Source organism: Protopterus annectens, chromosome 5.part0 (assembly GCF_019279795.1).
Source record: "Protopterus annectens isolate FY-2018-M chromosome 5.part0, PAN1.0, whole genome shotgun sequence".
NCBI classification, from domain to species: Eukaryota; Metazoa; Chordata; order Ceratodontiformes; family Protopteridae; genus Protopterus; species Protopterus annectens.
The window spans coordinates 1,510,847,620-1,510,872,368 of NC_056735.1; the positions used below are offsets into that span (position 1 = coordinate 1,510,847,620).

At 42.4% G+C, this 24,749-nt stretch overlaps 1 protein-coding gene across 1 annotated transcript in view; it reads right to left on the bottom strand.

Annotated features, from left to right (window-relative positions):
• The window catches only part of LOC122802390 (E3 ubiquitin-protein ligase listerin-like), a 1,831,112-nt gene that overhangs the window by 376,227 nt on the left and 1,430,136 nt on the right, over nt 1-24,749 (bottom strand). Inside the window, exon 21 of the mRNA XM_044072016.1 lies at nt 15,455-15,692. Coding sequence (XP_043927951.1) covers nt 15,455-15,692 — 238 coding nt within the window. The remainder of the gene's footprint in view (nt 1-15,454; nt 15,693-24,749) is intronic.

The following is a 24,749-nucleotide window of genomic DNA, read 5'->3' on the forward strand; positions in this document are numbered from 1 at the left end:
TATAGGTATATATTATATGACTACACTCGATGAAATCTGCTGATACACCTCAGTACCTATGTATTAATTTAATTTATTTTTGTTTTATTTTACGTGTTCTTTTTATAGGCTTGATAGGACTTTTAGAACTAGTTACATAGGTATTGCATTAGGAAAGTTTATATGTTAGTCAGTTAATGTATTTAGTATTTTTTTATACATGTTTATATTTTAATTGTTTATGTCTCCAAACAGCTGCTTTTCTCAATTTGGTAATTTTAAATGATTATACAGCGTCAGATTTATGCATTCACATTTAGCTGCTAAATAATTAATGTTTTTAGGAAATGATGTAATAATATTAACCTATCACTGATAGACATAGGGATATTTAAATGGTTGATTGTTTTGTGTAATTATACGTCTGATGAAGCCGATAGGTGAAAGCGCTTACTGTTGTTGTCTTTGAAAATAAACGCTGCTTAGTATTACTTTTATCAGCTTGGTTTTTGTGCTCTGTTGAGCATTCCACTTGGATTTATACCAGATCGTTATCGTGACTACTGAGCCGTGGTGACCATTGTGGCTGTTGTTTGTTTTACGGAAGACTGTGATATATTTCTTGCCACAATTGTCTTTATTACCTGGTGGAGTGTTGTGTTAAATATATATATATATATATATATATATATATATATATATATATATATGTATATATACATGCATCAACATAAAGTTTATCTTCATCTATAAGCAAATACACCACATAGGTCGTAGAAGATAGAGAAGGAAAGCTAAACTGTAGAATGACAGGGGGATGGTGGGAGGGTAACCTGGACTGCAACAGTGAATACACTCGAACATCTACATTTATGGTAAGTGTACACAACTGTACTATGTTCTTTGTGTTTCACTGTTGCAGTCATTACATTTGGGTAGAATCCCAAAGCTATGGCTGGGAGGCTGGAGCTAAACAGCATTAGGTGCGGCTATAAGGCCCTGCAGCACTGCAGTGGCAAGCCTGCCCTGGACTTAGAGTAGAGAGGCAAATGGTAATGCTTTGTAAAGGTGTGAACAGAACTCCAAGTAGCAGCCTCTAGAATGTCTTTGGTTGGTACTCCTCTGAGAAAGGCTGCTGAAGTAGCTGCAGCTCTGGTGGAATGAGACCTAACGCCCTTGGGCACATATTTACCATGGTGTAAGTAGCAGAAACGGATGCAGGGGCTTATCAATTGTCTGCTTTGAGACAGCCTTTCCTTCTGATCCCGCAGCAAATGACATTAGTATTTGCTCAGTTTTTCTTAGAGCTTTAGTCCTGCTCAAGTAGAATCATAGCTGTCTGTGTACGTCCAAGGAATGCAGAATTCTCTCCCCTTTGTTCTGTGGATTTGGATAAAAAGTTGGCAGATGAATTGTTTGGTTAAGAGCCACACTGGAAACCACCTTAGGCATAAAAGTAGGATTTGTCCTCAGAGACACCCTGTCTGGGTAAAATATGATAAAAGGCTCTACAGCCATGAGGGCCTGTAGCGCTGAAACTCTTCTGGCTGAAGTAATTGCTAGTAGCAGAGCTGTCTTCCATGATAAGAACTTTACATCTGCGGTAGCGGCTGGTTCAACTGGAGGCAGGGTGAGCTTTTCCAACACATAATTGAGGTCCCATGCAGGTAATGGTGATCTTCTAGGAGGCCTTAGGTTTTTGGCTCCTCTAAGATACTGCTTTAATAAAGGATGAGAAAAGATTGGTGGCTCTGTATTGTAATGAGCCAAAATGGCAGAGGCATGGATTTTGATTGATGAGAAAGATAGGCCTTTGTCAAGCATCTCAGTTAAGTATTGTAATATCTGAGGAATATGTGGTTCTGTATCAGTTCCTTGTGCTTGGTTCCAAGCACACAATCTCTTCCATTTGTCAGCATAAGATTTTCTAGTACTAGGCCTTCTGGCTTCCAAAATGACATCCATCACAGCTTTACTGAGAGGTGGCATTCGTATGATTACCTGATTAGCCATGCTGCCAGGTTCAGAGTCTGTAGTTGATTGCGCAGGCGTTGATTGTTTTGCTGGGACAGTAGTTGTGGTCTTTGAGGCAAGGCCCAAGCTGGGTATTGAGACAAGTTCCTTAGGAATGGGTACCAGTATTGGTGGGGCCAGTCCGGGGCAATTAATATCATCTTTGGCTTCTCTTGTCTGACTTTTAGGAGGACCTTGGATAGAAGAGGCAGAGGGGGAAAGGCGTAAACTGACATGTTTTTCCAACTGAAGACTAGGGCATCCACTTTCCATGCTTGTCTGTGATAAGTCCTTGTGCAGAATCTTTTCAATTGATAATTTTGAGGAGAGGCAAATAGATCTATGTCTGGGCTCCCCCATCTCTCTGTTATCATGCTGAATACTTGTGGATTTAGTTTTCACTCGTAAGGATCCATAAGGTTTCTGCTTAAATTGTCTGCCAGAGTGTTTTGTTTTCCTGGCAGGAATTGAGCTTGAAGATGTATTTTGTAGGTCAAAGCTGTGTCCCACAGTGCCATGGCTAATCTGCAAAGGGGGTATGAGTGTGTACCCCCTTGCTTGTTTATATACCACATGACTGTGGTGTTGTCCGTCTTTATCAGTAGTTGTCCTGGATGAAGTAAGTCCTTGAAGGCTGTTAGGGCATTTTGAACAGCTAGCATCTCTTTCTGGTTGATATGCAGATGCATTTGTTTTGGTGCCCATATGCCCTGAATGCATCTTCCTGCCATGTGGGCCCCCCAGGCATAATCTGATGCGTCTGTTGTTAAGGTTTGGCTGGCAGGAGGTAGAGTGAAGGGCCATTCCATGTTTTGGTGACAGGCCTTTGCCCACCATAAAAACTCCTGTTGCAGGCAGGGAATGAGAGGAATCATTCCAGACTGTGTGAATGTTGACTCCATAAACTTTTTAGGTACAACTAAAGTTTCCTCATATGCAGTCTTGCATATGGAATTAGTAGGATGCAGGATGCCATGAAGCCCAGAGCCTGCAGAATTTGTCTTGCAGAAGACTGGGTTTTTGTTGCCATCAGTTTGAAGTAAGTAGTCAGTTGCCTTTGTTTGTCTGGCGTGAGGTAAGCCATCTGGGCAGTTGTATTCAAGCTTGCACCCAGGAATGTTATCTTTTGAGAGGGTACCAGTTGTGATTTATTTTTATTTATTGTGTACCCTAGGCATGCTAGAAGCCTTTTCACAAACGCCAGGTGTCGAAGAAGAGTGTCCTTGTTCTCTGCTTGAATGAGACAGTCATCCAATTTGTATATTTCTTTGTCTGCAAAATGCAATTACTGGTGCCAGGCACTTTGTAAAGACCCTGGGCACAGTAGATAAGCCAAAGGGCAGTGCAGAGAATTGGTAATGCATTAAGCCAGCCTTGAATCTGAGGTATCTTCTGCACGACTGTCTTATTGGGACATGCAGGTATGCCTCTTTTAGGTCTAAATTCACCAGCCAAGCATTCTTGCCCAGCATGGGCAGAAGCTGCTGCAAAGTCAGCATTTTGAATTTTGGAATGTCAAGGTATGTGTTCAAAATAGATAAATCCAGTATTGGCCGCCAGGCCTTGTCCTTTCTGGGTACCAAGAACAGTCTTGAGTAGAAATCTTGCCCTTTTTCCTGTTCTGGTACTGTCTGAATGGCCCCCATGTCCATGAGGGACGTAACCTGTTACTGTGCCTCTCCCATTGATTTTTTGGCAGATCTGGCCAACCATTTGCCATTGGCAGAGTGTGGAAATGGAATCTGTATCCCTGTGATACGATGTTTAGTACCCACTTGTCCTGGGTTATTAACTGCCAATTTTGAGCAAAAAGTGCTAATTTTCCCTCTATGTGTGCTGCCAAAAGATAAGTGCTTGGTGTAGGCAGAGGAAAGTCATTGAGATTGCTTTCTGTAGGTTTGCGCTTTATCTCCTCCAGATTTGGAGGTGGATGTGCCCCATTGCTTTGACCTGTATGAGTCTTGCGCCTGGTATGTGGAACCCTTAGGGCATCTGGATTTTCCCCTTTGAGCTCTGTCTGACACAGGAAAGGACCAATTTTTTGTAGGCCACTGTCTTCTGAATCTTGGTGGCTGCACTTGTAAGAAGTCTTTAACAGTTTGCATAGACTTAGCTTTGTCTTCCATTTTCTTTAAAACCTCTTCTGCCTTTATACCAAACAGAGAATCATGCTGTAAAGGTGCATCTAACAATTTAGCTTAACATGATCAGGCAAATTTTGTTCCTTTAACCAGACATGCCTCCTAATCACAGATCCAGTAACTGCGGCCCTGCAGGAGGCCTCTAAAGAATCAAAACCACATTGTAAAGTATGCTTTCCAACTTGTTCAGCTGCATGCAATAATTCCTACAATTCTTTATTTTCTGCACATTCTGAAAACAACATCTTTTGTTTCAGCAATCCCATAACATGTTGCTGGTACTTAAGCATATGAAATTGACAATTTAAGGCCCTGACTGCCAAGGTTGCAGATGTATAAACTTTTTTCCCCCATCTGTCCAGTGCCCTTGAATCTCTGTCAGAGGGGGTAGGATTTTTTGCTGTTGAGGCCTTAACTCCATTTGGACCCTGTGAAATAGTTTCAGGATCAGCAGCAGGGTTTCTAAATAAAAATTTATGCGAGTCAGGGACCCTGTAATATCTGTCAGGCTTACTGGGAGCCGGAGGTAAGGAGTCAGGGGCCAAGCTTGACTCTGAAAACACATCATCCACAATGTCTAAAACAGGGGGAGTGGCCAACGGCTTGTGCTGAGGGAGAAGAAGGAAATCCCTGAGCCTCTTTTTTGATTCTGAGAAGTCTTGACTCTCCCAGTGAAAATGCTCCCTCAAGTATGCAAGGTTTCTCCAAATGAATAATCCTCAGGAGGAGATGCAGATGTAATAGACTCCTCAGCATAAGAATCCTCATAGGGAGGTAAAGATAATTCCTGATCAGAAGAGGAATCAGAAGAAACAGAAACCTGATCTGAAGATTCATAATCAGTGTCTTGCCTAGGCCTCTTATCTGGAGGGGGATGGGTACCCCCTGATCAAGGTAATAAGGTCTTCAGCCATTTTGATTATCTGTTTTTTAGGCATACAGGCCTGTGCACATGGCTCATGCGCCAGTTTTTTTAGTTTTAGAAGTTGCTTTTGTCTTTGATTTTGCAGCTGTCGTCGGTTTGATATACAAATGCTGATGTCTGAATACACCCTCAGAAGCCGGTGCCTGCTCAGCGGCTCCAGACCCATCCGAGGGAGATACATTCGTCGGTCCAATACCTTGAGTATCTTGTGGCATGCCGGACTCCACATGGGTGTTGGTAGAGGCCTGTGACTCGAAGGTAGCGGGTATCAGGGGCTGCGAAAGCGCCTCACTGAGTACCAGCGAACCGGCGACTGGCTTAGGAGAAGCTTCGTCGTCAGTTTTGGATCTCAACTGCCTTTCTCTGTCCTTTTCTTTGCGTTTTTTATGTACTCCGGTAGTCGGATTGCTATCCGATGACATTTCTGGGGAGTTAAATCTGTTTCTAAAATACTTTGATGCAAAAATATACCGACGCTTAATAGTGCGTTGGTTAAATCTAGCATCAAACCGACAGCCAGGCACGTTGTGATCACGGCCTAGGCAAGGAATACAGTATAAATGGAAATCCTTATGAGGTATTTGCTTCCCACAAGTAATACAATTATTAACTTTTTCTGACATCGGTAAAAAGCAAGAAAAAGTTTCTAACGGGTACTTAGCTTTAGTGAAGACTTCGGTTCTGAAACTCAAACTCGAATATTTCAGTAGTCGGCCGACAGGCACTTGCGAAATGCTTCTGCTTCGGGCACCGCGCAGCAAGAAAGACAAAAGAAAATGGCATCGGCTGCATGTTTTATACCCCTGATGACCTGACGTCATGGAAGAGAAGACAGCAACTGACGCAGGACCCAAGACTTTGGAATTCAGGCCGACTGAGGGCAACCTGCCAGCAGATTACCCAAATGTAATGACTACAACAGTGAAACACGAAGAACATCTAGGGGTGGCTAGGATGCCCCGCAAGACTGCAGAGGGAAACCCTGCCCTGGATTTGGAGAAGAGGGGGAGGTGGTAATGCTTGGTAAAAGTGTGAAAAGCTGTCCAGGTGGCAGCCTCCTGGATGTCCCTGGTGGGGACTCCTCTGAGGAAAGCTGCAGAGGTGGAGACTGCTCTTGTGGAGTGTGTCCTGACCCCCTTGGGGGGGGGGGGGAGGCTTTCCATGCTGTTTGTAGCAGAAATGGTTGCAGTGTGCTATCCATTTGGAAATGGTTTGTTTGTAGACGGCTTTGCCTTCTGCCCCTGTAGCAACACTAACCAGCAATTGATCTGACTTTCTGAAGGATTTATTCCTGTCTAGATAGCTTCTGAGCTGTCTGTGCACATCTAGAGAGTGAAGAATCCTTTCCCCCCTTGTTCTGGGGATTAGGAAAAAAGGTGGTCAAATGAATGTATTGGTTGAGAGCCACACTGGACACCACCTTGGGCATGAAGAATGGGTGAGTTCTGAGGGATACTCTGTCTGCATGGAAGATGATGATAGGTTCTACAGTCATGAGTGCCTGTAGCTCAGAGACTCTTCTTGCTGAAGTGATGGCCAGAAGAAATGCCGTCTTCCAGGAGATAAATTTTAGCTCTGAAGAAGCAGCTGGTTCGAAAGGGGGCAGGGTGAGCTTTTCCAACACAAAGTTAAGGTCCCAAGCTGGTGTTGGTGCCCTTCTGGGTGGCATCAAGTTGCTAGCCCCTCTTAGGAACTGTTTGATCAAAGGGTGTGAGAAAAGAGGTTGCTCAGTGGGAAAATGAGCAGAAATATCAGAGGCATGAATTTTTATAGAGGAGAAAGATAGGCTACTGTGTGGGAGGGAGGGCTGTGCTGTAATGGCTCCTTTAGCCTGGATCCAGGTGCAGAACCTTTTCCATTTATCAGCATAAGACTTTCTGGTGCTAGGACATCTGGCCTCAGATAACATCCAGAACCTGTTTACTGTGGTCGGCAGAGTGGTTCGGGGTTAGGGAATAAGCGAAGCTGCCAAACTAAGTGTCTACAATTGGGAATGTATGAATTCCCTTTCCCTCTGGGTCAGGAGGTTTGGAATCTGAGGAAGATGCCATGGGGATAGTGAGAATAGGCTGCACAGCAAGGGGTACCAGTGCTGCCGGGGCCAGTCTGGAGCTATAAGAATGGTCCTAGGTTTTTACTACCTTATTTTGAGCAGTACCCTGGGGATGAGAGGTAGGGGAAGAAAGGCATAGACCGATAGACTGATCCAGGGGAAGGACAGGGCGTCCACTTTCCAAACCATGCAGTGATGCCCCCTGGTGCACAATTTGCTGAGCTGATGGCTGGTGTGGGAGGCAAAGAGGTCTACCTTCAGGGTTCCCCATTTCTGAGTTATTAGGTTGAAGGTACTTCTGTTGAGTTGCCACTCGTGTGTGTCCAGAAAATTTCTGCTAATTTCTTCTGCCCGACAGTTGAGAGAGTCTGGTAGGAATTGTGCTAACAGGTGCAGTTGCATGGTAGAGGCTGTGTGCCAAAGGGTCCTGGCCATCCTGCATAAAGGGTAGGAGTGAGTCCCTTCCTGCTTGTTGATGTACCACATCACAATGGTGTTGTCTGTTTTGATCAGGAGAGCCCCTGGAAAGAGAAAGAGCTTGAAAGCCATCAAGGAGTGCTGCACAGCTATCATCTCTTTTTGAATCATCTTTTTTTGCACATGGATTTGCTGTGGGCTCTATTGGCACTGTATGCACCTGCTGTCCAGGTGTGCACCCCAAGCATAGTCTGATGCGTCTGTGGTGAGGGGCTGGGTGGTGGTGGGGAGGCATTCCCTTGTTCTGGGAGCATGTTGTTACCCACCATAGAAAATCTTTTCTGAGACAAGGAATTATAGGTAGAAGAGTTTCCAGGTCTTGAAAGTGCTAGCACCAAAGGCTCTTTAGGTACCACTGAAGTTTCCTCATATGCAGTCTGGCATATGGAATAAGTGGTATGCAAGATGCCATGAACCCCAGAGCTTGCAGGATCTTCCTTGCAGTTAGCTGGGGCCTTGTGGCTAATTGAGAGAAGTAGGCTGACAGGAAATTTTGTTTCTCTGGAGTAAGGTATGCCATCTGGGAAGCTGTGTCCAGACTTGCTCCCAGGAAGATTATCCTGTGGGTGGGCACCTGTTTGGATTTCTTTTTGTTGCTTATGTACGTTAGGGAGGTTAGTAGGGTCTTTACAAAGGCCAGGTGCTAAAGCAGTTTTTCCTGGCTCTCTGCCTGAATAACACAGTCATCTAAGTATGGGTAAATCTGAATATTTATTTGTCTGCAAAAGGCAATGGCCGGAGCATGACATTTTGTGAAAACTGTGGGAGCAGTAGATAAGCCAATGGTAAGTGCAGAGAACTGAAAGTGTTGAGATCCTGCCCTGAAGCGTAGGTATTTCCTGCATGTTTCGCTGATAGGAATGTGGAGGTGGGCCTCCTTTAGATCTAGGGTGGCTAACCAAGCATCCTTGGAGAGCATGGGTAGCAGCTGCTGGAGGGTGAGCATTTTGAATTTTGGGATCACCAGGAAGGTGTTTAGAATGGATAGCTCAAGGATGGAACGCCAGGTGCCCTCTTTTCTGGGCACCAGAAAATGTCTGGAGTAGACACCTTGGCCTAACTGTTCTGCAGGAACGTGCTCTATTGCCCTCATAGAGAGCAGGGAAAGGATTTGCTTTTGACCCTCTGCCCACTGATTTGGTGGTAAATCTGGGAACCCTTTTGAGGTTGCAAGGGTGTGCAAGGAAAATTTGTATCCTTAGACACAATGTTCAGAACCCAGTGGTCCTTGCTAATAGTTGCCCTGGTGCTTGAGTGAAAGGAGAGTTTTCCTCCTAGGGGTAAGTGAAGGTTGGCAGAGGGAGATGGTGGAAAAGGTGAGTCATTGTGAGTTCTTACCATAAGGGGGTGGCTGAGAACTCCCTGGTTTTGAAGTGGAGGTAGTCCACTGCTTAGATCTCTGTATTCCCTGGGGCTGCTGTAGGGGGGGATCTGCTTCCAAGGGGCCTAGGCTGGGCCGGTTTACTGGGAGCAGGAAAGGACCGGTGTTTGGAGGGACAATGCCTACTGAACCTAAGGGGCTGGACCTGCAAGAAATCCTTAACTGTTTGTATAGATTTTGCTTTTTCTTCCATCTTTTTTAAGACCTCTTCTGCCTTGGTGCCAAATAAATTATCTTTGCGCAAAGGGGCATCCAATAATTAAGATTTGAAAATGAAAAAAAACAGTACTTCACAAACTGAATAAATATAAACGGCAACCAATGTTAAAAACACCACAAACTCTATTTATTATGTGCTTTTCGTCCAGCACAGTGGCTGGACTTCATCAGATAAAAGAATCATCTTAACAGGCACTCTTAAATATTTCAACAGTCCAATCATGTGACCAATGTCTTAATTAAACATCTTAGAATTAGTTAATTAACACATCACTTGATTAAAGTTCTACCATAGTTAAAAATACAGAGCTGAAGGCCCTAACTAAAGAACAATATAATACATTCTACCCCTAAATAAAAAACCTACATCCTTTACTACTCGATCAGCAATAAGTTTATTTATACATAAGGATTTAAAAATAATGCATGTTAAAATAAAAACATGGTTTTAACATCGGTTGCCTTTTATGTTTATTCAGTTTGTGAAGTACTTTTTTTTTTCATTTTCAAGTTGTTGCTGTTGCTGACATGGCATCTGATGTGTTAAATAGCCAAGAAACTCAGCTTACACAAAGTTCCCAAGTTGATGCAGGGAACTTAACTATTCTACTTGGAATCATGACTAAATGCCTTGACGACTTGGCAACCAGAGTGGAGTCATTATCTCAATGTTCTGTACTTTCCTCACAGAACAGTCCGATGTTACAGAATGACAGGCCTGTAAGAGATTCGCCCCCAGGTACTTCTACTAATTGTACTACTAGTTTGGGACAAAACCCTTCTACTAATGATCAAGGTAAACACAGTTATACGAGTGCTACAAATATTTTGCTGACCGGAGGGAACACAGCAGTAGCAATACCTTCTACGAGCCAGCAAATAACTGTACAACTCAACAACTCTCTGAGGCTTATTGGAGCACCAGATTTGACACTGTGGCTAAAGGACTTTCCAAAATTAACCACACAGAATTCAGAAGTGAATTTGTTGCAACTGGCTGGGAGAGGTGAGCAAAGTTTAGTTACTAACTTGAAAACTCTAGATTACAAACTATTGAAGCACAAAAAGCTTCAACTAGAGATAGCGTATTTTACCAAAAATGTAAGGATGAATATAGTTCCTGGCAGTACCCGATAGGACTGGTGTCAGGATCCCAATTACATAAAGACCTACTGCATTTGTTTGACAAGCAAGGGAAAGAACTAATGTATCTCATATGTAAACATTATCAAGTAGACAAACTATCCAAGGAAGTGGAACAGTTAAGCAGGAATGTACTAAGCCATCATGATTTTGCACGCTACAACTATGATTACCAAAGATTTTTAATAGTATCAATCAGCGGATTGAAAAACTTAAATTGAACAAAATTAAAAAAACTGGAAAGGGATTGTGTAGATTATAGCAATGGTACAGCCTACCCTAGTCCTCCCCCATCACAGCTGTGGAATGCAACCGGCCAACAAAACCAGGTATGCACCAACAACAGTTTAAGTGCTGGGCGGAACCAGGAAACAAAGTTATCTAACTCAACAGTCAAGCCAGAAGTAAGGGAAGTTAGTAATGAGAGAAACACCCCAAACAGAACCGAACGAACACATAATGACATTAACTTTAACCAAGGGAACCCCTCATATTCAGAAGTGGTGCAAACAAACCGGCAAAATTTTCACCAGGCCAGGAACAGACCGTAGAAAAAACCACCAGTGAACCAACAGAATCCCTACAACACGGGGGGGGGGGGGGGTGAGAATAAAAAGGTAGACAAGTCTACTTTTACTAACAGATGTGACTAACAGTGAGACTTTAAAATCTACAATTTCTCTGATGTTAACATTGATAAGAGGACAGTTGAACTGTTTTCTAAAGGTCTTACTTATGTTCCTTCTTGTCGGTCTGACTTGGCCAAAACACTACTTGACTTTAAAGTTTATATAAGGAAACTTAATTTGGCAATTTTATTTAACACCGGTAACTGTAACTACAGGGAACTACATGTCTCAAGTACGTACAACCCACCTATGCACCCAACATTACGTGTATTTGACCAAGTATGCGAACTTGACATTAGAGCACTATTAAGTACCTGAATGAAAACACAAAGTAACTTTAGTAAAACAGAATGGGACTTGCTGAATGACTTGAGGAGGGAACCCATTAGAATGATGAAGCCAGATAAGGGGGGAGAATTGGTCCTTATGAATAATGAAGACTGCAAGGCTAAGATGAATAAAGTGTTAAACGCTAGCACATACAAACAAGTCAGTAAGAACGAATTATATACTGTTTACAGCAGGATAAACACCTACTTAAATTACTAGTTTTTGGAAGCACACATAGATATGAGTACGTTAAAATATTTAACAATGGTATACCCTAAGATACCTAAAAAGTTTGGTGTGCCAAAAATACATAAGGTCATACAAGACCGCCCTATGCCAGCTTTGGTAGATGCCAGTCTACAACCTATATTAGCGCAAAACTTGTCGACTCCATTCTTAAAAAATATGTGAAACATGAATCACAAATTAGTCGTGATTCTTGGTCCTTTTTAGAAGAGATTAATAAAATCAAGTTCACTAAAGAGAATAAATTCCTAACAGTAGACGTTTGTGACCTCTACAGCTCAATCCCACATGAGGAGGGGATAGAATTTGTTCTGGCTAGGATGCATAGACTTGCAGCACCAGGTAATGAACTTAGAATAGCTGAGGAACTGTTGGGTGTCATCTTATCCAACAACTATATCGTGTTCAATGACATAGTATTTTCACTGTAACATTCAGTGCTGATACTGCTGAAATTATGAAAACTATTAACAAAAACTGGAACTTGTTAAAAAATGAGACTGAATTAGTTAATAAGATAGGCTACAGACCTATTGTTACTTACAGGAAGGGTAAAATTTTGAAAAACTTAATAGAAACTCCTATAGTGAATGTTGCAAGGACCCCGGGGATGTTCAAATGTGAAAGCTGTAACTACTGTGGATCCATTGTAACTGGAAAACATTTTTCTATAGGTAACTATAAGTATTCCATCATAGGTAGGTACAACTGTAACACCAAAATGGTGGTATACCTAGCACAGCGCGTTCTCTGTCCTGTTTTCTATATAGGGAAAACAGATAGAAAGTTACAAGAATTTATTAACACCTGTATGCTATTAGGAGGGGGAAAACAGAGAATGCACTAGCTAGGCATATAGAAAATTCACCCAACCACAAATTTAAGTTTAAGGTTATAGACCAGATTAGTGAAAATGTACATGAAGGACCAACATCACTACTGTTAGAACAAATTGAGTTATTACTGCAACTTTGATTAAACGCTAATCAGTTTCCAAGAATTAATGAAACATGCACTATTCTCCCATACTTAAAACTAAAAAGTATAACTTGCTTAAATTAAGCAGTGAGTTTAAGGGTTAGTCGCACACCTAAAGAATTTTATTTATAATGGTTATATATTAACCATGTTTTTATTTTAACATGCATTATTTTTAATACCTTATGTATAAATAAACTTATTGTTGATCGAGTAGTAAAGGATGCAGGTTTTTTATTTAGGGGGAGAATGTATTATATTGTTCTTTAGTTAAGGCCTTCAACTCTGTATTTTTAACTATGGTAGAACTTTAATCAAGTGATTTATTAATTAACTAATTCTAAGAAGTTTAAGTAAGATATTGGTCACATGACTGGACTGTTGAAATATTTGAGTGTGCCTGTTAAGATGATTCTTTTATCTGATGAAGTCCAGCCACTGTGCTGGATGAAAAGCGCTTAATAAATAGAGGCTGTGGTGTTTTTAACATTGGTTGCCTTTTATGTTAATAATTTAGATTTGACATGATCTGGCAGGGGCTGTTCCTTAAGCCATCCATGCCTTCTAATGACAGATCCAGTGGCTGCTGCCCTGCAAGAAGCTTCTAGGGCATCAAAACCACAGTGCAAGGTGTGTTTAGTTACTTGACTTGGAGAATGCATTAACTCTTGTAAATCTTTAGATTCTGTCCATGCAGGAAAGAAAGACATTTTTTGTTTAAGGAGTTCCAAGGTATGTTATGGAACTGGCAATTTAGTGCCCCGACAGCAAGAGTAGCTGAGGTGTATACTTTCTTACCTCATTTGTCCAATTCTCGGGAATTCCTGTCTGGGGGGGGGGGGATTCTTAGAAGAGGTTGCTTTAATCCCTTTTGGCCCTTGAGAAATGACCTCAGGGTCAGCTGTAGGATTTTTAAAAATGTGTGTGTGTGAGTCAGGGACTCTGTAGTACCTGTCTGGTTTTCTGGGAGCAGGAGGAAGGGCGTCAGGAGCTAAGCTGGATTTGAGAAAAAAATCTTTCACAACATCCAGGTCTGGGGGCATGGCCAAGGGTCTGTGTTGTGGAAAACCTAGGAATTTTCTGAGTCTTTTTTTAGACTGAGGGTGGTCTTGACTCTCCCAATAGAAATGCTCCCTTAAGGTATGCAGGGTTTCCCCAAAGGAAAAATCCTCTGGGGGAGAGACTGAAGGAATGGAATACTCTGCATCAGAATCCTCAGAAGTGGAGAGGGGCTGCATGTCTTCATATTCAGATGTATCAGATTCATCTGACTCTTATTCACACAAAATTGCAGGGACAGATCTCTTTTCCTTTTGGAGGGGGTAGCTTGGCTTCCCCTGATAAGCAAGATAAGGTCTTCGTCCATTTTAAGCATTTGAGACTGAGGCAAGGTAGCAGGTGCTTGAGAGTGGGTCGTCAGTTTCTTGGGAGTGGCTTGTACCCTGGGCCTAAGAAACTCGGCAGTTTTAGAAAGAACGGTAGTCACGAAAGAAGATGTCGGTTTGTGTCGAGAATTGGTAGTGCTAAGGACTTCCTCGGAAGCCAGTGCATGCTCAGCGGCTCCGGACCCATCCAAGGTAGAGACAACCGCAGGATCCTTAGTCGAAGAAGAGTTTTGCGGCATACCATACTCCATAAGGGTCTCGGTAGCGGCCTGCAAATCAACAGAAGCGGGCATCAGGGGCTGCAAAGGCACCTCACTGAGTACCGGAGAACTGATAACTAGCTAAACAGAAGCATCATCGGTAGGTTTGGACCTGTGTGGTCTGTCTCTGTCTTTATCTTTATGTTTTTTCGGAAGATCTGCTGTCGGATGGCTTACTGAAGCCATATTGGAAGTCGAGGAGTGTAAGCAAAAATATCTGGCTACAGTAAGGGCCCAACGACGGATAGTTCTGCTGTTGAACAAAGCACAGAAGCGACAACGAGGGACGTCATGGTCTGGGCCTAAACAACTGATGTAGTAAGAGTGGAAGTCTCGGTCTGGTATTTGTTTTCCACAGGCGAGACAATTATTAACTTTTTCTGACATCGGTTAGTGCAAGAAAAAAGGATCCCCAAAGGGGTACTTAGCTTTAGAAGACTTCAATTTGGTAGATGAAAACTCAGGTAGCGAGCGACCGACCTGCACTCGTGCGAACTGCTTCTGCATTCCGGCTCTATGGCAAGAAAGACTGATGTAATGGCATCAGCTGCCTTACTTTATACTACTGACGACCTGACGTCAGTCCTCAAGCGACAGCAACCAATGCAGAAATACTAAGTCTCTAGTATTCGGACCGGTCGAGGGCTACCCTGGCAGGGATAACCCAAATGTGATGACTGCAACAGTGAAGCACAAGGAACATATGGAAAGTAATTGGACTATTGCTCAGCATACAGTTAACAGAAACACCAGTTTATTACACATAATAAATAATGGTCCATTGAAATAACTAAAGTTTAACTACTACACATTTTAGAATAAAAAAAGGTAAAAAATCTCTGCCCTTGATCTTTAATGACACTACCATTTTAATTACTGTTACCAAAGATTAGCTATGTAAAATACTTGCTTTAAAATATATCAGAACTATCAAAGTAGTGCAATATTTTGCACAACTGTGCATCTACTCAAGTCAAATGACTAATGGATGCTTAAGATGTACATTTTTTGTCACATATTTCAAGAGCTCTAGTGCAGATAAAGACACGAAAAAAGGAAAATTATTAACCTGACAGACAGAGATACACATTTAGATATGAAACAACATGAACCCCATATAAACTGTTAAAGAAGACAAACCTGGATAGATGGCTGCAGAGAACATCACTTCACATAAACAATGGAATAAACAATTCTAAGACTTTAAAATATGCCCTGACTTCACAGAAAAAAAATAAACACTTTGACAAGTTAAACCAGGAAAGAAACTTCAAACAGCATGTCAAAATTCTTACTTGTTTAAAATGCAGAAGGCAGTGACTTGCACAGGTCTAGCTCTGAAGAGAAGCAGAGGAGCAATTGTATTCAACAGGGTCTGAAGTTTGTCAGGCAAGTGTGTCTTCTGTCCAGTGATGAACATAGGAAAAAGATTATTGTTTGACAACTTGTCAAGAGGAATGTATACCAACGCTTTTCCTAAAGATGTCAAAACAGATGCAGGGAAGCCTGGGCCACACGGATCCCTGTAGTTATCTGTTAAACAACCAAAAAAAGTTATAGTAGAACTCATAAAGCATGTGTGAAGGGAACTGTTACCAAAAAATAACAAATAAGGTTAAATATACTAGTACTTAGATTCAACATCTTCTCCAGTGATAGGAATTCTAATACATATTATGTACTACAGATGTACAAGTCACAAATACTTACAAGAATAATCTGAGGAAGACATTCAGTTAGCACATCCCACCACTGCTGCCCTTGTCAGATGCAAAAGAATTTTCTTTTTATATTATAAAATGAAAGCATATGTCTTACGTTTTCTTCTTAGTTTTACTTTCTATGCTGGCACTCAAGTTATTCTCTTTGAAAACATATTCCCACCCCGATGAAGATGCACACATTTATGCAGGTGTATATGTGGCACACTTTACAGAAATGAATGGAAGATTTTTAAAGATGTGCCTCGTAACTTAATAGCCATGTACAGATAACAGGCAACTAACCGATTAATATTTACGTTTAATCCATCAAGTTACCTTTGTAAAAGAAAGGATTCTCAAATTCAGAGATAACTGGCGTGGCATCCCAGAAAGACTAGCATTGTTTGTGGAAGAGATTATCTTGTACTTAAATTCTGAATCTGACAAGTGTGCTGTGCAACACTAAGAGTTTCAATTACAGGTAAATTAAAGGCCATAACAGTAAATTATGTACCTACACATGAATTACTTTAACAACACCCATACTGATGGCAGAATGAAAATATAAAATATTTTAGGCACATAGATTAAAAATGACTCTGCAGTGGCAGGTACAGGATAAGCGGGGAGACCACAAGCAGATGATTACAAAAATTAAGACAATGGAAAGTAATGGGCATGGAATGGACCATAAGGCATGTGATCACGCACACAGGTTAGGCAAATTTTATCAACCGGGGAAAAGGTTTTGGACAATAACAGAAAGATGAAGGAATTTATCTGAAAAGGGAAGAAGGCAATAGTAAAGTGGGACAAGCTTGATTCAGAACTACCTGATATGAAGGTGTACTTTAAAATTACACCTCTGAAACTTTTACATATAGCACAGGCACAGGTTTATAGATTAAAAAGGATGAAAATGAAAAAACAAGGTGGATGTCTAAAGGACGCAGAAAGAGTTTTAGAAGCTAGCTCTTGAAGAAAATAAAAATACAGAATATTAATATGCAGACATTATAAATACTAAACCGAAAGGAGACTTGAAGAAAGGAGATTTGGCCTATAGGAATACATACAACTAAAGGTATAAAAAACAGGTAAGAAGTAACTTAAGGAAACTAAAAGTCGTCACACCACAGGGAACAAATAGGTTATAAAGGGAAAGTGAAAGAGTGGGAGAAAGTCAAGCAGATGTTTGAAATTAAAATCAGAGAATGTCTTCCATATCAGGGACTGTTGGCATAATATATAAAAAGACAAGGAGTGGTATTGAGTGAAAGACAAGCTTTGGTGAGGTTTTTAGAAAAAATAGGAATAGAAGGTGCTATTAAGATAGCCTACAGTATTTTACATGCCTTATTATCCCAGTCTGTAACAAAAATAAAAAAATAAAAATAAAAATATATATATACATATACACAAACACACACACACACACACATATATATATATATATATATATATATATATATATATACACAACAAATTATAAATTTGTAAGGTCCACAGGTATGCTATGAAGTCCAGGTGGCTTAAGCTATTTGCATGGAAGTGTTATCACACATACTTTTACACTCCAATTAGACTTTCAGATGATTTTTTTCCTCAAGGGAAGAGCAGATGTTACAGATACAATACTGAGAGAAACTGGAACACATTTTCATGGAATATGGAGCTGATGTGAAAGGTATCAGGGATGGAAATGGGAATAGCTTTTACAGAAATGTGTGAAATTAACAGAGTATAAGGATTCCCTAAAGAATGTCCTGACAGTTGATGGGAAAATGTATTACAGTAATTAAGGAGATGATGCTACTGCACTGGTGTCTATGTTTAGAGTTTAGAATGCATAATGAATTTCTCAACCCTTACTGCTCAGACCTCTATGCGTGCTGTCTCTCTCCATTTTTAGCTACTTTCCCCAAAAGTACGTGGACAAAGCCAAGTTACTCTGCAACACAACTTCCACGGCTGCTGCATGTTGTAACCAGTGTTGGACTTTTCTACTGCTTCAAGTATACATTTTTAGCTACTTGCCCCAAAATTATGTGGCCAAAGCCAAGTTACCCTGCAACACAACCTCTATTGCTGCTGTATCCAGCGTCAGACTTTTCTACTGCTTCAAGTATACACTTATCTCACAATTCACTTCCCTGGAGTGCACACTGCCTCGGTCGGCAGCTTGCTGTTCTTATCCCCATTTATCCACTTGCATTCTTAACTTCTCTGGAGTCCCCCTTCCTCTATAGTGTATCCTCTGCCCACTTTCCATTTACACTGTTAGTTTACCCGCTTACTGGTAACACATATGATAGGCACTCTATTGCTGTTAGCCTCATCTACTACCCTCTCGTGTCTAACTGACCCTCTGCTTACCTCCTATCTACCCACTTCTATAGCTGCTTTTCTCCTACTGCACTCTTGTTAATTAACTTTCTTTTCCCTTTTGCAATCCTTGCCCCTCACACAAACCACTCTACACCTGCATACTTCATTCGCTGTAAGTCTGATTTATAGACAAAGCAATAGATTTTTTTTTACTTCTACTGAGCACTCACCTACTCCAGTTGCTTTTCTCATTCTATTTCCCTGCTTCCCTTATCTGCTAACCCTTCCCCCATTTCCACCCAATATGAGGTGATTTCTATCACCTGTACTCTCAGCGCCATTTTCAATTTCTCTCCCCTCACTGCTTAGACCTCCAAGGCTTGCTGTCTCTCTCCAGTACGAACCACAATGTAATCTGTAATTTTGTTTATACTTTTCTGTACTGCAATGTTTCTATATTAAGACATTCTGCTGGAAGTTTTCATTTACCATCTAAAGTATGCCTGTTAATGTCACGTTAGAGGTCAGCACAATGCTTCCTAGATAAAAACAGGATAGAAAACTGCAATTTTTTTTGTTGCTCTAGATTGCAGACATACCTAGTTGTTGCAATATGTAGCTGTTATTTTGCGTTGTTATTGCAGTATTTCCTAGCTAGTGAACTGCTTCTGTGTGGATTATTATGCTTCCTCCTCTGACCCCAAAAGCTTTTAAGCTGCATGCGCTGAGAGGATAAAAACAGTAAAGTTTAGAATTTCGTAACGTAACACTGGAAGTTCTGTGATATGCGAATGTCATTTTGAAAGCATACGGTTACCTACATAGGTAAACACTCTTTCTGCTGTTTATTTATGCATTTCCCTGTCACATCTCTCTTATTTCCCTCATTCCTAGTTTTTAGCTACTTTCCCCAAAATTACATGGACAAAGCCACGTTACCCTGCAACACAACCTCCGTGGCTGCTGCATGCTGTAACCAGCATCCGACTTTTTCTACTGCTTCAAGTATACTTTGTATGTACTTATCCCACAATTTACTTCCCTGGAGAGCACACAGTCTCAGTCGGCAGCTTACTGTTCTTATCCCTCCTTTATCCACTTGCATTCTTTATCTCTCTGGAGTGCCCCTTCCTCTACAGTGTATCCTCTGCCCCTCAAACCTATACAGTTACTTTACCCGCTTACTGGTAACACATACGATAGGCACGCTACTGCTGTTAGCCTCATCTACTACCCTCTCTTGTGTCTAATTGACTCCCTGCTTGCCTCCTATCTACCCACTTCTACAGCTGATTTTCTCTGTTCTTTTATTGCACTCCTGTTAATTAACTTTCTTTTCTCTTTTGCTAGCCTTGTCCCTCGCACAAACCACTTCACACCTGCATACTGCATTCACTGTTAACTCTGGTTTATACACTAATCAATAGACAGTTTTTTACTTCTACTGAGCACTCACCTAGTCCAGTTCTACCCACTGCGCTCAGGCTCACTCAGCTCCCCTACCTCCATTCCCACCCACCCCCACTTTCCTTAGGTTTATACCCAACCAAACCACACAGCCAACTGCACTAACCTTTCCATTGTCTTCTCCCTTAGCTCCAACACCCTCCCCCACCACCAATACATCCTCACACTATGTCACGGATCTTCTCTCTACTAACCAATGATCTCCTGCTCCACCTTTTCTACCCCATGCATATCTCCACCTCCCCTGAATCTAACACAAACACCTCCACTCACTCACTCACTCACTCACTCTCCCTCTCTCCTCCCCACCTACACACCCACACCTATGCAAACATCAGCCCACATCTCTACAACAAACCAACCACTCTCTTCTTAACTCTCAAACACATACTCATACACTGTTCTAATCCTGCAGCCCTTAGACATGTAAAACTGACGAATAAGCTCAGACAACTTCTACTACACAGCATAACCCAAATTAAACTCCATGCCAACAACCACCCTAACCCAGGACCACAAAGTGACTCCCTTCTGCACTGCAGCCCCTCCTCCCAACCATCCAGCATCCCCTAGTCACCAGACCACTAATCACCACCCCTCCCCCAACTTCCAAAAACCTGTAACAATGATTTTCTCTTCATCAATTTCAATCTACGCAGCATTGTAAGTAAAATTACTGAATTTCATGCAGCCCTGAACACCTACTTACCTGACATTGCTTCAATTACTGAAACTTGGTTAAAACCACACATTAAAGACAAATGCATAATTACAACCGGCTACAACATTATAAGACTAGACAAGATTCAACAAAAGGGGCAGGGGTGTTGTCATTATATAAAAAGACACCTTCAAGATTGAACAGTTAAACTGTGCCCCTCCCATCCTACCTAACTCTGAAATCCTAACAACACATCTAGTGATTAACCCAAACAAAAAAAGAAGTTATGTCTTACCATAACGTTCCATCTGTGTTGTTGATCTTCTTCCATTCATCACTGATGAGTTTGGTTCCGAGCCCCTCAGAATGGTGCCGGCATAATACCAAGCTCATGTACACCAAAAACTCTCGAACTAAGCTGCTACTCACAATGCCCTTCTCCCTGTTACCTCAGATCGAGGTTGCATAAGACACACAGAAATAAAGCAGAGGCCATTTCTGCACAAAAACCCTGACACACCACAAAGACCTATGAAATCCACCAGGAGCCTTTGGTGGGGGACGGTGGGTGGGACGTGATGAATGGAAGAAGATCAACAACACAGATGGAACATTATGGTAAGACATAACTTCTTTACCTAATGTTGTTAATCTTCTTTCCATTCATCACTGATGGGGCAGAATCGCAAGCTACCTAAGAAACCTGGGTGGCCCTTATGGAAGAACATTCCTGAGTACCATTGAGCCAAAGGCCGCTCTTCCCCTGGAGACCATATCCAACTTGTAATGTTTGCTATAAGGGTGTGGTTTAACCCAAATAGCTGCTGCGCAAATGTCATCCATACAGGCTCTGGAGTGAAAATCTACAGAGGTTGCTATAGCTCTAGCTGAATGTGCTTTGATATTGTGAGGTCTAGGCTCATTTGGAAATACAATCTCTGAGCCACTTTGATAAAGTGACTTTTGACATAGCATATCCCATCCTTGGACCAGAGAAGGAAATTAAAAGTTGGTCTGTCTTGCGGACAGATTTAGTCCTGTCTAGGTAAAAACGTACTTACCTATGCACATCCAAGGAGTGTAGGCAGTATTCTCCTTTATTGGAATAGTTTGGGAAAAACACTGGGAGCTCGATGGATTGGTTCACAGAAAAATCAGAAACCACTTTGGGGAGAAAAGATGGATTACTACGTAGAGATGCTCTGTCTTTATGAAATATTAGGTACGGTCTCTTGATGCATAAGGCCTGTAATTCTGAGATCCGTCTAGCTGAAGTGACAGCTACCAAAAAAGAGAGATTTCCATGACAGAAATCTGAGATTACATTTTGCAGCAGGCTCAAAAGGGGGTTGAGAGAGACTGCAGTACTAGGGAGAGATTCCATGTCTCTAAGGGACATCTAATTGGAGGTCTGCTGTGAAACACTCCTTTGAGAAAGGTTTTGCATAGGCGAATGAACATAATCGGAATGCCCTGTACTCTGTTAAGAAAATTGGAAATTGCTGCTAAATGAACTTGTATGGTATAGGCTGATGCTCCATTTTCAAAGAACTCAGAAAGTTATTGAAGGATGATAGAGACCGGGGCAGAGAAGGGGACCTAGCATCCATTCTTTAGACCAAAGAGAAAACCTTTTCCATTTATCGCTGTAAAGTTTTCTGGTGGATGGTTTATGGGAGGCCAAAATGATATCACGAACAAGTGAGGAAAGGGCTTCCTGCCTGGCAACTAACGGAGGTGGAGAAACCAAGCTGTCAGCTTGAGAGTGGACACATTCCGGTGAGTCAAGCCTTGGGGGTGAGAAATGTCTGGACGTGTGTCCAGGATCCATGGAGGCTGTAACAGATGAGGCTGGAAGAAGGGGAACCACACTTGACGATCCCAGAAAGGGGCAATGAGGATCACCTTGCATCGCAACCAAGGGGCTTTCTTTAAGAATAGAGATATCAAGGGAATTGGAGGATAAGCGTAGAGGAGACCCATGGGCCAATTGTGAGTCAGAGCATCTCTCGGCGACTCCCACTCTGGGGGAAAAAGGGCAAAGTAGCTGCTGAATTTGTTGTTTGAAGGGGAGGCGAAGAGGTCATAGCTCAACCTGTCCGCAATCAAGCTGGAACTCCCTGGGATGTACGTTGCTATAAGAAAGTGGTTGGAAGCTATCGCCCAGTGCAAAATTCTCATGGCCTCTCGACGCAGGGGGTAGAATTTGGTTCCTCCTTGTTTGTTGATGTACCAGACGACTGACATATTGTCTGACTGAATTGCAATCGTTCCAGGGGGAAGAAGTAGATGTAATGCCCGTAACGCTAACAGCACCACTCTTAACTTCAGAACATTGATATGCAGGTTGGCCTCTAAGCTCGACCATGTGCCTTGGACTGTCTTTCCCTGAATATGCCCCCCCCCCACCCTATCAGGGAAGCATCCGTGGTCACAGTGGCATTGGGTTGAGGGGTCTGAAAGGGGTGACACCTAAGTTCTGCATCTGGCCACATCCAACAGAGGAGATCTTGCTTGCAAGAGTTGGTTATGAAAACCTGCGAGTTTAGGGGGTGAAGATTTGCAAACCACTGGGACAATAGGAGCCATTGTAACAGTGTCATGTGTAACCTTGCCAGAGGAACTACTGGAATGGCTGCAGCCATGGACCCCAGAGCCTGGAGAACTTCTCTTGCTGACATATTTTTTGACACAGTATCACACGCACTTGCAATCTTAATCTCTGAAGCCTGTGAGCCAGTAGAGATACCAGGCAGGATTGAGTATCAAAAACTTCCCCTATGAATTCCAGCTGTTGGGTAGTTTCTAAGTTAGACTTCTCCCAGTGTACAGTGATGCCTAGGGACTCCGCTAGTGAAAGGGTGTATCAGAGGGCCATAGTCAGAAGACGCTTGGTTGGGGGTAGAGAGGAGCCAATCATCTAAATATGGAAACACCTGGAATCCTATTCTGTGAACACTCTTGGGGCCGTCGAGAGACTGAATGGCAGGGCTCGGAACTGGTAATGATTGGCTCCTAGCCAGAAGCAAAGGAGACTCCTGGAGCATTTGTCCATTTTGATGTGGTAATACGCATCCCGGAGCTCTATCGAGCACATCCAAACATCCTCCATTAAAAAAGGCAGAATGGACTGAATAGTGACCATGCGGAACTTGGTTTGTACAACTGATTTGTTTAAATGACTGAGATCCAGAATGGGTCTCCAGTCCCTGGTCTTTTTTGGCACTAAAAGGAATCCTGAGTAAAACCCGGATCCGCTTTGATCTGGAGGGACTGGTTGGATGACTTTATTTTGACACAGCTTTCTTTTCTCTAAAGCCACTTTTTCCCTTTGATTGGGTGGAACATTGGGAAGGTTTTTTTGTAGGTTTTGGAAGGGAGGTTAGAGGGATGTAGTAGCCTCTGGAGATTATTCTCTGCACCCATCGATCATTTGTAACAGAGCGCCAGGCAGTTTGGTGCAGAGAAAAACAAGCCCCAACTGTTTCCAGAGGAAAGCAATCGGGCAATGCTTCAGGAACGTTGATAAGACTGCCCAGAGAAGGAATCCCCTGGAGTTTTGGTTTCCGGGACCACCTCTGCCTCTAAAAAGGCATCTTCCACCACTGAAACCCTCTCTGCCTCTGGGGGAATTCTCACTACGTGTGTTACGGAAAGGACCCTGAGATTTCTTGTGCCAGATTTTCCCACTCCTCTGGTTCCTGGAAAAAGAATGCGGAGGTTTGGAAAAACGTAGGCCAATGACAGACGTAGTCTTTCCATCTTGCTCGCACCTGGCTAGCATGTCCTTCACTTTAGAACCAAATAAGGAAGATGATTCAATAGGGGCATTCAAAAAGAAGGACTTGAAGGAGTCCGCGAGGTCACAAATGTGCATCCAGGCATGATGCCTCAAGACTATGCCTGCAACTCTAGCCACCCCTTCGGTTGCATGGGAGAGCAGCCTCATGGATGAATTGGAAATAGATTTAAGGGTGGCAAGTTGAGAGGCAATCTTGTCCCATGCCTCATCAAAAACTTGACCCATGAGGGATCCAGAAAGTTTGGTAATCAGATCTCTTTGGAGTCTCATAAAGTGTGCCAAGTAGTTCAGGGACCTGACAGCAAAGGTCGTCAAAGCAAAGACCAGAAAGTTTGGTAATCAGATCTCTTTGGAGCCTCATAAAGTGTGCCAAGTAGTTCAGGGACCTGACAGCAAAGGTCGTCAAAGCAAAGACTCGCTTCCCCAACCTGTTCACAGCCCGAGACTCCCTGTTGGGTGGGTGAACAGTAGGACTTTCTTCCGCTAGATCCTTTTTAATGGCCGCCACCACCACCATAGCGTCATCTGGCAAACCTCTGGACCAGTGTGAATGCTCTTCCAAGGGGGGGGGGGGGGAGATCTTATCAGGTCTCCAGGGAATGGCCTCAATAGACTCAGGTTTCTGTCAA